At 44.6% G+C, this 16,130-nt stretch overlaps 1 protein-coding gene across 2 annotated transcripts; it reads right to left on the reverse strand.

Moving 5' to 3' along the window:
- Positions 1 to 3,459: 3,459 nt before the first annotated feature.
- ism1 (isthmin 1) lies at positions 3,460 to 15,757 on the reverse strand. 2 transcript variants are annotated; one of them, XM_044045010.1, is made up of 6 exons: positions 14,873 to 15,757; positions 7,906 to 8,106; positions 6,824 to 7,052; positions 5,376 to 5,522; positions 5,204 to 5,293; positions 3,460 to 4,871 (listed from the first exon to the last, which is right to left on the reverse strand). In XM_044045010.1, exons 1-6 carry the CDS (start codon positions 15,008 to 15,010, stop codon positions 4,354 to 4,356), a joined length of 1,323 nt encoding a protein of 440 aa, XP_043900945.1. In that variant the 5' UTR covers positions 15,011 to 15,757; the 3' UTR covers positions 3,460 to 4,353. The 2 variants fall into 2 exon arrangements, with proteins under 2 accessions (XP_043900945.1, XP_043900946.1); XM_044045011.1 differs by having other exon boundaries at positions 7,906 to 8,109; positions 14,873 to 15,505.
- Between the last annotated feature and the right edge of the window lie 373 nt (positions 15,758 to 16,130).

Below are 16,130 nucleotides of genomic sequence, written 5' to 3' on the forward strand. Positions count from 1 at the left end.
CAGGTGTAAGATGTCACAGTCTTTTGACATCACTAATGTGTAACATGTATCTGACAGGTCAGACGAGGCACGAGAAGGTTGGTGTTGCTGGTGTTGCTGTGCATGTTTGTTTTAGATCCACAGCCTCGGACCCTGGTTTGATCTTGATGGCCCATCTTAAAAGGAGACGTCTGTTACCTTGCCCCTCACCCACACTCAACCATCCTCCATTAGTTTGATTATATGTTATTACAGAGCCCCCTTTTTTCCCCCCCTCAAAGCTAATCTGTGTTGCTGGGAGACCCTCGGCCGTATTCGGCACAAAACCTTCCCCTTCAAACATCACCCCTCTCTGTCCTGGATCCTCTTTGCTTTGAAAAAGAATCCTGGGTCTTAAAAAAAGTGGACGGGGTCCTGAGCCATTCAAGGTGTATCCAGTGCCTCGCGCTCAGCAAGGCTCTTAAATGCAAAACAGACGGTGGAGCAAATAAAGATCAAAGGAAGCAGCCTTGCCTGTCTGGCCTGCTGTCCTCACATGCCAAGCGCTGCTGTCACAGTGAATCACTGCCATGCAGCTTCCGTGCTCATGCTGACAACCCCCCCCTCCCCCCAATCCCTTCCCAAGCCACCAAACCCCTCTGCACGGTTACAGCCTCTCTGTGTTAGTGTCTATGAACAAACCATACAGGGTATGTAACATGTTTTGATCCGGTGTTGATATCGATAGCTGGACTCCTGGAGTCCTGACCGATACTTTTTCAATAAGTTTTATTTGATCCGTTAAAACACAAGATCTGACCAACATTCCTTAAACAAGCAATACCCAGCCTTAGATTTGGTCAATACCACAAAAGTATGGAAGTAACAAGCATTTAAGTATTTCTCATGGTGCAGAATTTCACCCCACCTGCTTTTACTTTATTTCTCATTAAAAACAAAACATCTATGAACCTTTCTGCGTAATGATCTGTTAGATTTTAAATAGCATCCTCTTCTTAAAGTTAATTTGGGTTCGACTCAAACTGACTTCCACTCAATTGTAATAGCACATGATGCAAGCAGAGCACATAAAACTTCAACGAATGTAACGACGCTTGTGTGAGGTGGCAAAGCTGATTTTTTCTTTTTCTCTGTTGTCCTCGTAGATCTGACAGCTCTGTGTATCTGAAATTATGAGCATGAAAAGTTCAAGTATTTCGCCTAGAGTGGCATAGATGACATTAGCTGGAGGAAGTTACCGCTTAACCAAGAATGGCCGTCTAACAAGATTATGTCAATCACATGGTGATACTACTGTACATGTGCAAGTGAATTTGAGCGTTTAGTAATGTGCTTTGTCCCTGCAGCATCTCAGCAATGTCCTTGCGGCAAGCAGTCTGCCCTCTTAGATGCTTCACAGCTACTTGACCTGTTTGTTCAGCTGCACACCCAGGCACATGTTTACCCCCACCACCTTCTCCTCCCTTGACTTTCTGTGCCAAAGCTGCAAGCCTGTGGTAGAGTACCAGTGGCCCTGCCCCTGTTTTGCTCGTAGGACGTTCGGGGGGGGGGACAGTTGAGAAGGAGGGACAGCACGGCAACTTGATAAGCAGCCTCCTGGTCCAGGTCAGCTATTCCAGATTAGAAGACCAAAGAAAAACCTTTTAATTAGCTTTGCCGTGCAGTTAGGGCCCCTGTGGTATTGCGGCCCAGACACTTCCTGCATTGTGCTCCACCACCCATAAAGTAGCAGAGGAGGGAGTGAGTGAAAGAAAGCAAGGGCATGAGGCTAAAAGTGGCTCTGCCACATCTGCACTGTGCACACCAAAAAACAAAGAGATGCCTCATTGCCACCATGCACACCCCAGATGTTTACTTACATAAATCCTGCATGGACAACAAACCACCTGGTCTTTGATTTGATGTAAAAGACTTTGAGAGGAAGAAGACAGACGTGCTGAGCTTTCTCTCTATGTCCTATGACAGCCAATCCAAGTTTCCATTGCTTTCTTCCTCTTTTTAACTCCCCTTGTTTCAATATTCCCACAGTTAGCGCTTGAGTGTTGATGTACTGAGAAATCCCAGAGCCAACCCTGTCAAACTTAGTCTAAAACTGTGTAAGTATGTTGGACATAATTTCCTTCTCATAACAAAAATAGAGGCAAAATACTAACAATCATATCTTGGTGATGCTTAATGAGCCCTTTCGGATCCTTGACAATATACCACTAATATGGTGCTTTGCATCCTTTGAAACATACCAGAGTGGAGTCCTGGAAATAGTAACACAAAAGCGAGGCCGCATAGGCATCCCACAGTCAACGCAAAGAGTCTGCTCTGTACTCTCTGGACTCACTGGTCCACAGCGCGTCTGCCAGCATACGTTTTCACCCCAATAATGCCCCAGCCTGATAATGTCACGTCTGTGTTCCTACCTGCACCTTTACTTGAGAATCGCATTGCAAGCTGCGCTCGTAGGGGAGGGGAGAAGAAATGAGAGATGAAAAGTGAGGTGGGTACATGAGTAATTGCCTGCCCTCCAGACACGTGGAGCCTGTCTGGAGAAGAGATACTGCATGGGCTTGGAGGGAGGAGGGGGGTTGGACGTATGTCATCAATTTGAGCTCGGCCTTAATGTTTCAAAATAAAGACAAAACACCTTGCTTTGATCTTAGTAGCCTGTTCAGCAGACGGTCTGCTAAGATAACGATCCATGCCATTTACTGTAATCTTATCCTCGAACCATGTTTTTAATGAAGAGATGGACGGACAAACCTAAAAACACACGAGGTCAACACAGGGTCTGATAGTGCCGAGGCGGGAGACGTACTTGAACATTTGAAGTGCCTTGAGTGACTTACAGCGAGTTTGAGGGTGGCTTGTTGATAAAAGGCCGTTTTTGGGATAAATGGGGCGAAGGACGTGCATGGAGGAATTTTGTACGACTAGTACAGCGACTAAGCAATTGCATGGAGCGCCTCGGGGGTGTGGAACGTGCTGAGGCCTGCTTCATTGACGAGACAAGCCCTGCACTTGGGGCAGCTGTGCCGCACACATGACAGCAGGAATGGGGACACCATGAATGGCTTTCTCTGTGTGACAATGTCTGCAGCGGTCAGTGGGCAGGGAATGGTCAGTGGTCCCTGCTATGGACAGGCAGCATTGAAGCTGTGTGTGTGTGTGTGTGTGTGTGAGTGAGTGTGTGTGTGTGTGCTGAGGAGGATACATGCCAAAGACAAATCATTTGAGTCACATTCAAGGGTATCTTACGCTTCTCGCCCTCTGAAAAAAATATCGCAATCCCATCAAAAGGCTTGGCCTGAGAGCCCCACTGGATGGAACTAATGGAAGTCTTGTGCGTTGGCTTTAGCCTGTTGGAGGAGTTTAATTGATGAGATTTTTTCCCCTCCCAGGTGACAGCAGGAGGGAAATCTCATCACAGCTGATGAAACTTTGCTGACATATTTTTTACAGTGAAGGTCATTCATACAAAGATGTTCATCTGGCATTTTTTTTAAAATTTATTTATAGACTTATATTTTGAAAATCTTTCCATACAGTTGAATTCACACATTCTTTACGGTCTACCATGGTTGAATCCTAACTTGAGACGGGAGAATGCACATTGATGGTAAACCTTTGAATGGGTGAGGGATCTCAAGTTAGTATTGAGCCATACAGTATGTGAATTAAAAAAAAAACACACAGAGATAGACACCCAACTCAGACACAGCTACAGCTTAATAAATACTTTACAAAAATAATGCAGGTGCGTTTTTTTTTTTTACAACGATCAGCTTCAGAGGCACATGGGACATGGTTGTTGAGAATGTGCATGCTAAATAAACATACTCACAAGAGGGGGGATAAGTAATGTACTGTGTCCTCTGTCCCGGCACCCTCCCCACCCCAACACACTCCTGAGGAATCTCATTCTTGCATTATCGCACATCTCTCGGATTCATCAAACATCTGCGATCTAGGGGGATGAACAAAGGCAATCTAAACGAGACAGTCCTAGACTGATATGTTTCCCTTTTAAAAAATACAAAGTGAATTCTCCCTTTAGAGGCCAAATATGAGATATAAGTGGCAACACAGTTACTGGGGAAAAATTCAGACGCATACCTAAGGAAAACAAAAGTTTAAACAAAGCAAACATTTGTGCCCGTTTGGAAGGATAAGTCAAGAAAAGTTCCTTGTGGTGAAGTGAGAGTTTCGACTCTGCTGGGTTTTTGTTCCTCTTGCTTCAAAAGAGCATTAAAGTCATGCACCTCAGAGCCTAAAAGTTTTATTTGACCTAAGACGCAATGTAAAAGAAAGGTTTCAGCACCATTTTTGAGGTTGAGCTGAAAATGGAAGCAGTGTGCCGTTTTCCTTCCACGCTACACTGAGCTAGAATTCCCTCGCTTCTTCAAACTGTTTGTAGTAGTCCTCATCCTGAGGGTTGTCGGGACACTTCTGTCCATTGTTTGGCGGCCGGGCCTGGTTGTAGCGGCTCCAGTCTCCTTTGCAGACGATCCAGGGCAGGATGTCCACTTTATAGTGCAAGTCAGCTGAGAACTCTGTGCTGATTAGGTTGGGCGTACCAGCCCCTTTGCCACGAGTTATGAGCTTCATGTTGTCGTCGTAGCAGCAGTGCTGCGCGGCCAGCGTCGTGGATTCCAGCGTCAGCATGGAGCGGATGCAGTAACGGGCCGTGGGCTTGTAGATCTCAAGTTTCTCTTTTGGCCCACTGGCATCTTTCCAACGGAAATCTCTGCGTGTCAGAGCATCATGTACATCTGCTGTGCTATATGCCACCTCAGTTGGGTAAGAGCAAGGGCAGCTGGGGAGGTCATTTGCCACCTTGGTCATATACTTCTTCAGGAAGTCGCTCTTGCAGTTCATCCATCGCTCACAACTGTCCGTGTCTGGAAGATACAGAAACACTATTACATTTCGTTCTTGACCCTCATCAACGATAAAATGTGAAACCACGGCTGTGAGAAAAGGGTTTTGCCTAACGTGAAGCTTTATTTTCACTGGCTTGATGAAGAACAGATAGATAAAGATAGCGGCACACGGTACACTTCCTGCCCTGCAGCACATTTTCATCTCTGCACAGTAATAGACCACAGGCTGAGCTCGAGGAATCCTAAGTGTGTGCGAAATCTGCTGCCAGATGGATGGACTACTTTTGATAATGCAGCAACATCTGAATGAGGGATAGTCTGCAACAGGATGACTGGAGGCAGATTCTTACCAACACCAAAGAGTTCTGTGGCATTGAACTCATCTGTTCCAGCTAACAGGCTGACCTCAGTAGCTGCTGTCTTGAAGGCATCTTCAATACCTTTGGAGTGAATTGACAATTAAAGGTGGATCAAATGATGAAAAATACAATATTCACTGACATGTGGACGTGTGGACCTTACCTGGACAATTTGGCATATCACAAGTCCTGGACTCTGTGGCTGTACAGGCGTAACCACATGATCTGGTCCTTTTCTGGTTGCCATTTCCACAGGTCACACTGCACACTGACCAGCTACTCCAGTCCCCCTCTCCATCCATGTCCAAGTCTGTATCAGTGGGAAAGAGTGAGTAAGATCCTCAGCTCTGATGCAGCCCACATGCTGAACTTACTAAGGCCTATTAGCATGCCTCACTAATAATAAGTGTGTGGGGGGGGGCACATGAAAGGGGAAGTGGAGGAGCCTAAAGTTCTGCTACATGCTAACGCACAGGCCTTAAAGGGACAGTTCAAGTTTTTACTTGCCCCCAGCACTGGGAACCAACCTGAGACATGAAGGCTTGGTATCACTGAAAAGATGGCTGCCAGCGGGGACATGAGGAAAAACAGATTTGAGATGTTTGACAGAATAGTCAAACGATGCTATCTTTAGAATATATCTGCCTTTGCTTGTGTCACTTTGTAAACCGCTCACCCTGCACCGAAGTCCAAAGGGAAAATCTGCGTCCGCATCTATGATGAGCAGGTTACAGGTGACTTTGGTATTTGAAACCCTTTGTTCAGAAGTGACACAAATTGGCCAAATGTGTCATTGTGACTCTAACAGCAGTTATTTCTGAGCAGATCACTGTTATAGATACACACTGAGAACAGCCTCACTTCAACATCACCTATCACTATTGCAGGCAGACACACAGCAGAGGAATCTTGCAGAATCTTGTTAATAACCTGCCCTCATATCGACAAAATTCGTTGTAGTCCGTTCATGGTGTATGAAATAAAGGATGAATGAGAGCTGACTGAAGCGATAGCCAGGAACATTAAACATGGGCTATGGTTTGACTAAAAAGATTATAAAGTGGCCTTCCTAACCACTGAAGTGTTAGTACAAGTGGATAAAATGACTTTTTCCACAGCGCAGGCATTCCTGTTTGCCCTTGTTGGTTTGGGCATGCTACAACACGGGCTGGACACATACAGTCTGACAGTGAGCGTAAATTCTTCTGCGGCAGATTTATCTGTGGGCTCACGTTTGGAGAGTGTTGTGAGAATGGTGCGGCAGCCTAACAGTTCTTCTGCCCCCACTCCTGCTGCTGATCTTTGATGTCGCAATGAGTTTAAACTGTGTCACGGAGCGAGCTCCATACCACAGAAGAACCCATCTCATAAAAGAGTGTTAAAGGCTTCAATCAGGGGCTCCCAGAGGCTCGCCTGGGATGAGTGCACTTATTATGGTGACAGCTTAAATCAGCAAATCTGCAAATTACAGATTCCACATCAGACTATGGCCATCTGTGGAAACGACCAGTGCCCCAAATAAAAGCATATGGATTGTGCTAAATATTCTACCATGTGCTTCATGCACTAATTTCCCTGCAAACACACAACACACCCTTGTGTCCCTCTCACCATATTCGGCTTGCGCTTTGCTTCCTGTGTCAGTGCCTCCTCTCCTGTCCCAGTCTGCCGACGGCCGGAGGAAGTTGCTGTCCTCACTGTCCTGACTTGTGGAAGATGGCGATGAAGTACGACGCCACCAGTTCCTCCAATTGGGAGAAGCCCAGCTGGGTTTGCTTTCTTTGCGGAGACCTTTCTCTGGTTCATGGCCCTCCAGTCCATCAACTACTTCAATTGTCACCTGTATTAGAGAACGTATGTCAATATGATGTGAATTCAAATGTGATATAGATTAACCAGTGAAGACGCTTAAATAACACGTTGGGACTTCAGTTGCTGTGAAGTGACACTTTTTTGATACTACCCTACACACAACATTAACCTCCTCCCCCTTCCGTCCTAACACATGTGCATCCCAGATGAGGGGGGACCACCACCCTGCCCCTCAGCCACCCTCCCACCTCTTGGGCCCTCTCCACCTAAACACAAAGTTCAAAGAGCTACTTGGCCTCCTCCAGACCATGAAAGCCAGATGAATCCCGGGATCAAAGACAACACCCCCCTCCTTCCACAGCCTCACGCCCTTGCTCAATTGGTTGCTCCGCTCTCTTCACACATCTTGAGATGTTAATACACTTTGTTCGTGCTGGGATTAAGCAGCGATGCTCTCAGAGATGGAAAGGCCCGCTCGCTGGATTAGATAGGAGAATGATTCAGACATGGCAGCGGTTACTCGGCCCATCTGCACCGCTGAGGGTCTTATGGGCAAAGGCTTGCCACACATTAACATAAGCTGCCATTTGTCTGACTGTTCCTGCACATAGGTTAGTGGTGAGGCACTGGTGGTTAGCGTGCTGTCACGATGATGGACGGGAGACCACAGTATGTATCTTAAGCCTTGCTGTGAGCCAGGAGGTGTGAAAAGGGACAAGGGAAGGAGGAAGGGGGTGAGAAAAATGGGGGTAGTGATGTGCACCAAACTATTCTCTCTCTTCCTGTTTGCTCTTCCTGTTGTATGTGCTTGAGTACTCATGTCTTACAAGTGGGTGAAAGCATGAAAGAAGACTGGCAGGTGTAGAGACACACATGATCACCTGTATGTTAGGATTCTGTCCATTGATATCGGCTTTGGAGAGGTCAGGGAAATTGTGCAGATCCAGGATGAACGTGCCAGCGCTGTCTCTGTGTACATTGCTGCCTTTTGCCCAGGGTAAGGCCAAGCGGTGTTCTGGACCAGACCTCCGGTCTTCAGGAGCCAGCTGGGCAGAGGAGCTGCTTTTGACATTTATGTTGTTCTGCTGGGGACAGAAAGAAACAATCTTTTAGTGAATAGTTGACTTTTGTGTCATGTCACGTCTAGAGAGCATGCACACTCAGTCACTGAGCCTCTGTTTACACAGTGTAAGATATCAATTAAACATTGCTCCAGGAAATGGCCTCAACTACACGGAGCCCAGGAAGACGGAGCCACTAAAACAGTGGTTCTGTTTGCTTTAACAAAAATATAACGCATCTAGACGGAGTGTTTTTCCATTTTTAACTGAATTGAAAGTCCTGCTGCTGCTTCACCATAGCAATATGAAGAGGACGTATATAGCACGTTCAGGTCCCGGAGCTTTTGTAAGAATGATGGTTTTCTTGCACTGGGGTTATTCAAAGCAAACATTGCAAAATAATTACATCTGCGCTCTTGTAGACGGAAAAACATTCAGTGCTCCGGCTGGGGTTGTAAATTTGTCCCAAAAGGACCGTTAGGCCATATGTCCACTGTCAGGTATGCACAGAAGGAACAATTACTCCTCAGTTGGACATATAGACACAAGTAGTTGGCAATCGTCCATTCTGGGGTGGCAGAAAATAAGATCAAAGAAAGCCATCAATCATGTTTCTTGTTTTCTTTCTCCGTGTCCCCTTTCTTCCTCCCTAGTGTTTTTGTGGCCGGGCTGAGGCCTGAGAATATGGCAGCAGTGCTGTACAGTTGCGGTGGCCAGTCACAGGCAAAGTGTCAGCTCAGCCACATTGTGGTGGGACATAAAAGCCCCCAGTGGAGCTGTTTGTGTCCAGCCAAGGTGCACTCTGGGACAATATAGGCGCTTGTAAATGGAGAAGCACAGCACGGGAGGAAGGATTATAAATGTACAATGTAACTTGAATTCAGCCACAGAGGGGACAGCGGCTGGCGGCACAGAAATACCTCCCTATGCATTCAGGATTATACTCTTTACTACCCCAGAGACCAGACGCAGTTAATGTGATAACATGATGCAGTTTACAGAATTCAAAGACGTCACGTTTCTTAATGTGAGCAACCGCCATAATTACGATGATTATACGATTATGCGGCCATAATTTTGAAGAAGAAGAGTCGATAGTTCTCTATTTTGTCTGTTGCCACCAAAATAAAAACCAGGAGGAGGTTACTGTGGATGAGATTTTTGGGAGAATTTATGTTTAAAATCATAAAATTGGAGGAAAACAATATTCTGCATAAACAGATTCCAATTAAAACCACAAATGCCTTTTTTCCGCAATCAAACAAATATGATCTCAGATTCAGAAATAGAGATGTCTTTCGCGGCGCAGACTGTGCATCAGCTATAAACCTCTTATGTGGAAAAACACAGCCAGGAACCTCTTTGGTTCTATCACAAGTACTTGGGCTTTGAGATGACCATATGATAACCCCGCCTTTCATGTTTGCTGCCTTCAGAAGTCACTCAGTGGCTGTGACTCAGCTCCAACATAACAGGGTCAGGGAGCGTGTAAACACGCGTATCGACATTATATTCCTTTGTAAATAAAGTGAACCCATTCGGTTGATTTTGGAGTACATTTTCAGGATTATTTTTTATTTGCTTTACCACCAGAAAATGGGCATCTGCCTCACAACTCACAGCCACTGAACACACACACCTTCTCTTGTTTGGGTATCAAAAGAAGGGGCTGTAATTTAATCCAGAGCTTCACATGCTACTGATTTCACCAAACAAACAAACGTTTGCTGTTATCGAGCAAGGATATTCCTACTTTCTCCACAAGTTTGTCTTTTTAAAGAAAAATAAATCATTGCAAAAACAGTTGTGAAAGAATCGGTGAATTCTGAATTATCTGCTGTTGTGTTATAGCATGCTGTTACACACAATCTAATCCTGACATAAATTTGATTTGTCTAAAGCCAAACATCAAATGTTCAGTTTAATCCCACAGCTGCACTTGTGATGAGATTTCAACCAGTCTTCTTGTAAACAAAGATTCATGCCAGACGTTCAGCAGTGATGCGCTGATAATGGCAGTGTGTTCCATGTCAGAATTATTTAATAAACTTATTAAATCACATCAAATCATCTCAGATGTTGATGACATCAAGTTAAAGTCTACATTAACTGTTAGTTATGGGCTGTGGAAACATTTATGTTTTCACAAAAAAAAGAAAAAGAAGTCAGTTGCCCTTTATTTTGCGAACCAACACTGCAATTAAGTATATCTCAAATATATACACCAGCGTCATCCACAAAGAAATTAGAAGGATCCCTTTTAAACGTTGTTAAGTTTTTATGTTAAATGTATTTCCGCTGCCCCAAAGCCAAAGATTAGAGGCAAGATGCCACAGGAATGTAAAGTAATTGTCTCACTTTCTTCTGTGTCAAAAGGACAGATGCTGAATATCCCAGAGCAGTAAATACAGGATCGGTATCAAGAAATTGCCAAAATGTACAAAAATATCAGCCTTGAATAAAATACTGTTGTTTAAAATAGCAGAAAAACTCAGGAACAGAGAAATTTAAACTGCCACTACTAAGATTTCACAAAATCTGTATCCTCCAGTGTGAAGGACAGCGTGACTGAGGGCCTTTCTGTGTGTTTGCATGTCGTCCCCATGTGCGTGTGGGCTTCTCTCCGAATTAATGATTGTTTGTCTCTGTACGTTGGCCCTGCGATGGACTCAGTTGGTATTAGCTTCAGCCCCCCCCACCACCCTCATGTGGAGGATAAAGCGGTAGAAATGGCTGGATGGTATTTAAGTAGAGCATCTGAGGGCATTGAGTGGAGAATAATGGAAAGAATTTACAGGGAACATGTACTACTCATCAGAAAGGAATGGCAGATGTTTAAGTGGCGTAAGAAAAAAGAAAAAAAATCCTTCCAGTTCCCAATAATGTCGACATAAACGTGTCTTTTCCAAACGGCCCTCTGTGGAGTCTGCGTTTTCTTCAGCACGACTCGGATTGTAACAGTGCACAGGAGTAACTCATTTAAATGTGAAAGCGAAATCAGTGGTGCTCCTCTTTGATGGCAGGCTGCTCTACAGTCCCTATCACTCATCTGAGCTCTTCCTCAATGAGGAACACGCTTTAATTTGGAGATCAAAAGTGACACATCGGTCCTCTGTTCATCTGGGGCCGCCCAAGATGTCACACCCCCCCATCCGAAAAGCCATGAATGAAACACTTGCCACCCCCTCTCCCTGCGCCAAGTGTCTCCTCTTCTTTTCCCGCTTCCCCCATTTTTCACTTTGTGAGGGCTGCTTAAAGGAGCATGACTCCATTTTCAATTGGAAGCAACTCAGGGGTCCTTTCCCCCCGGGAACGCTGGCAGGAAATGAAGGCAGTGCACATTGTGCCAGATGCTTCTCACACCCATGTAGGTAGAGGCTGGGCAGTATGAGTAAATAATGAAAAAAAAAAAACACTTTCAGATCAATGTCGATTATTATTATTAATAATAATAATAATAATAATAATAATAACAATAATGAATTTTATTTGTAATGCACTTTATATTGAACAAACAATCTCAAAGTGCTACATACATAAAAATAATAAAATAAAAAAATAAAAATAATTGGAGATAATTGCGATAGAAATTTTCCAAATATCGTGGAATTAAAACTTCTCATCTGTCTGGGACAAAATATTCAGAGCAATTAAAGCTGCAGTGTGTAACTTTTGTGGATTTGTTTTGTTGCTGAAAACGGACTCTGTCAAGCAACACTATCAAACGTGACTGAGGGAGTGTTTGTGTGTACAGCAGCAGCAGTAGGCTTCACTCCTGAGGCTTTTTGGGTGCTTCTTTATCCTGTTTGCAGCCACCTTGCTTTAGTAGCGCAATATTATACTGTTATTGTTTCTGTCACGGCATAAAACAAAACACTTCCCGCATGCTCAGGAATAACGCCGTGAGAAACGAGATGGAAGCACCACTCTACTGAGAAACACCAGGAGGGTGTGTGAAAATTGTTTGTATTTAAAGGTTATGCGCTGTAGTTTTAAGTATTGTATCTGAAGGTGTGTTTGCACAGTGCATAAACATTATTACACTTTTTTTTCTACTTGTGTTGTTTTTGAATTGTTGCCCGGCTCTACATAAGAGGCGCAGACACAGAATAGGTTTGATTTAGAGGACGGTGAATGAATGAATAAATGTGGCGAAATTGTCACTTCCAGGGAAGCTCGGCGTCTCTGGGAGTCAACGTAGCAGTGGGCCGTCGAGGACGCTGGGCTGATGTGTGATGATTGAAAGAACTGTCTAAAAGGCGGAACCACGTTTTGATTGACAGCATGGTCGTCACGTCTAGAAAGTTGACTGTTATTTGCTTGGTAATATAGCCCATTTCCATTTGCACATATTTTACAGTGTAGATAAAAACACTCTTACAGCATTTCCTTGTTCCAGTTGTTCGTTCATTCGTTCAGAGACCTGCCACTGCCCTACATGTAGATGAAGAAGAAAAAATCCTCCCCTGTCGCATACCTCATACTGGGTGTTATGTATATGTTTATTGATTTTAAGATATTGAGAAGCCATGGTGAGAGGACATAGAAAAACAAGGCAAGTGTGCTTTGAACCGTTGTGTGTTCTGGTGTGACATCACACGAAACAAACACTGCTGCAGAGGATGAAGCCTCCCTCCTGGGTCAGTGATGACAGTGAGCCTCAGACCAGGGAGACTTTTCACTATCGACTACAGGTGCATGGAGCCGCATCCTGTCGTTTGTCTCTCCATGAATGGTGTTAAAACTATGACACCTTGGGATGACAATACACCCCCTGGGCCGTGACAAGCCTGGCTGAGGGATTACATCACTGTCTTCAGTGGAGGACTACTGAAGCATGTCTGCACATAATCAGACTGAGCATTCATGGGCAGGAAAAAAAAACAAAAAAACCCATTCAGCGCCTGCCTTCACATGGGACATGGATGAGCTTTTTCAATATGAGCTAGAATCTCTATGTAAATGTGAATGTATGACAAAAGCGATGCTGAAGTTGGAACGAGTGCCGTGTTTGTGACTATAGTAGTCTACATGTGCTCATACCCCTGGTCCGGTACAGTATTTGGCTGTGAGAAAAGAAAAAAAATTCAGTGAATTCCTGGAATATTTCCTCAGCGTTTCATGTCCTAATATCCAGCTGGACACGGACATGCTGTTGCATACACGCACACAGTGAAGAGAGAGATTACACTTGCCATCCTCTGTTGAGGTAAAATTCTTTCCATTCACCCCAGCCCCCCAGCCCCAATAAAGTATTTATGAAGGGACACACCATTCCAGCTGATATAAATACCCATTTATCACTGGGACGTGAAGACAGTATTTGAGCAGCATGCTAAATATACATCAAAAAAACAGCTGAAGGACATGCTTAACACTTTAAAAAAAAAAAAAAAAGCCTGTTGATCCTATAGACCCGTCTTAACCCCGCGGGTCATGATTCCGGGCTCTGCTGGAGTCTGGGTGCTTTATGTCGATGTTAAAATGGGCAGTTAAACCGTTAAAGCTGTCTTTAAGTGGTGTCATGATGACAAATGTCTCCCTTGTTAATTTTTTTTGCCACATTCTCAACAGGACCACAGCTCCGAGATGGCAGCGACGGTGTTGTGTCCACACCACACGGACAATACGCTCATTGATATTCATCTATTTTATTTTGGCTTGCTTTCAAAGCGGATAAAACTTAAAGAAAAATAGCATCTAATTTATCATTGCTAAATCAAAAAAGGGCGTGGGGTTTAACATTTACCTTGTAAAATCAAATGGTCATGGCAACACCAGCAACAAGGTATGTAACTAGTATACTGCAAGTTTAAATCTTCCTTACACAGACTGACCGACAACTTTTTCAATCATTTGTTCATATTAATGATTTGCAAAAGTCATATTATTTTACTTTTATCATCCTATAATGTCTGGAGGACGTGTATTATTGGCATGCATGCACATACAGTACACAAACAGTCTTGTTTCCATGACTTCAGAGAACATTACATTGACTTACATTCATTTCCTGGAGACTAACCTTAACCATAACAAATAATAACCTCGCTCTATCCTCATCCTAACCATATAACATGTTTTTACCTTAAAATGTAATCATTTATGTTATGGGGACTCGCTTTTGTCCCCATAAGGAAGACAGGTCCCCATAATGTGACTGTGAAAACAGATTTAGGTCCCTTAGAAGACATTTGGACAGCCTACCCAATGCCTAATCCTAACCTTAACCTAACCACAATTCAAATCTTAACATCCCTAACATCAACCGGTTCCTCAGAAATTAAGTTCTGCCACATTAGGACCAGGTTTTCCAGGTCTCCATTAGGACTACTGGTCCTGACAAGGTCAGTTTTTATGCCAGACAATGTCCTAAATAGGTAACAAATACAAGAACACACACACAGGGCTTCAGCTCTAACCCTAAGCTCCATCAAGTGAACACTTGGATGACAGTGATGAGCCAATGATGACAGAGCAGCGCCTGCAGCTATAGCGTTTAACCCCCAACAATAGGGAGGTGTGTCTGGTGCTGGGGGCTGATCTCTGACCCCACCTCATCTTCCATCGTTCCGCTGGATCCCTGCCATTCCCGGGGGACACCCCAGGGAGGGAGACCTCATCCGTGTGTATGTCAACAACCCCGAAAGTCTCACATGAATGGGTGATTTATATTACCTGGCTCCATTTGGGCTCATATCAAGGCCATCTGTGACCAAAATGACATGTTTCAGATTCCAACTGTGGCATCAAATCCCCCTCTAAAGAAACCTAAACCATCACTCACCTCAGTAAGTGCTGTGTCCTGATCCAGGCTCACACTTACATTCCCCTGCGGCAGCGGACTGCTGCGCAGCACCGTGATGTGCAAGGTGAGGAGGAGAAGTCCCAGGAGCAGCAGCAGTTCCGCCGCCAGCCGCACCATCCTTTTGACGCGGCCGCTCTTACGAGCTTGCTCTGGGGCCGGAGCTCCGACTCCGCCTCCTCCCGGTGCAGAGACTCCAATCTCCGGATCCGCCGGGGACGAGGAGCCGTAACACCACTTCGGAGCCACTTCGGGAATCAGAATTGCAAAGATGAAGGGAAAAGGGGTCGGAGGAGGGACAGCCGAATAACTTGGATGGTTGATCTGAATCCTGTTGATTTTCGTTGTGAACTCTGAGACTGTCCAGGATTTGGTTTGGCCTCTTTTAAAAGATTGTTTAAGTGGTTTGATTTGAAACCAACGACAGCGCGAGTTCGTGCGCTCGTGTGCCAAGTGATAAAGCGCAGTCAACGCTCCAGCATTAACACTTTCCACTCTTGCTGCGCCTTCACCAAACCTCCGAACCTCAGGAAAGTTGCAGCGCAGTTGTCCCGCGGTGTCCACGACACACACACACACACACACACACACACTCGCTCCCTCACACTTCGCTTTTCCTCACTTCCACTTCAGGCGCTTTACGCATGTTTGGTTTTGCCCAAATTATGCACCATCCAACGGCGCGCGACTCGACGAAATCACCTCTGGAGACACAGAAAAAAAAATATATGGTGTCCCAGTCTTTGCGACGGTGGAGTTGTTTTTCAGGAACAGTAATCATCCATTCTGCTGCTGATAGTGAGCGCAGCGAGACCAAGTCCTGCTGCAGGAAACAAGTCACACAGCATCAGCCCACTGGTCAAAAAGACGCACACGCTGTTCCTGATGTGCGCTTTTGAGGTGCTTTTATACTCTACGCCCCCTGCGCCAGCGCCCTCCCCCTGCTTAACTCTTTAGTCCCTCTCATCCAAAGTCCTCCCCAAAAACTTCAACACTAAATTAAGGAAGTTTATCTTTTTTTATATACCAATAATCTATATCATGTATCATATCAAACACGAAGACATGTGTCTCTTTAACCAAAACACACAAACACACAAACAAACAGAACGTATGTCTCCCAATTTAAGATCATAATAATCCTGATGTAAGGTTTACATCACTATACTTAGTCATTTTATTTTTTTAAAAAGGGACAGCACACATTCAAATGTTAATGTATTCACGCGTTTTACCAGAT

The sequence above is a fragment of the Solea senegalensis genome, linkage group LG15 (genome assembly GCF_019176455.1).
Source record: "Solea senegalensis isolate Sse05_10M linkage group LG15, IFAPA_SoseM_1, whole genome shotgun sequence".
Classification (NCBI taxonomy): domain Eukaryota; kingdom Metazoa; phylum Chordata; class Actinopteri; order Pleuronectiformes; family Soleidae; genus Solea; species Solea senegalensis.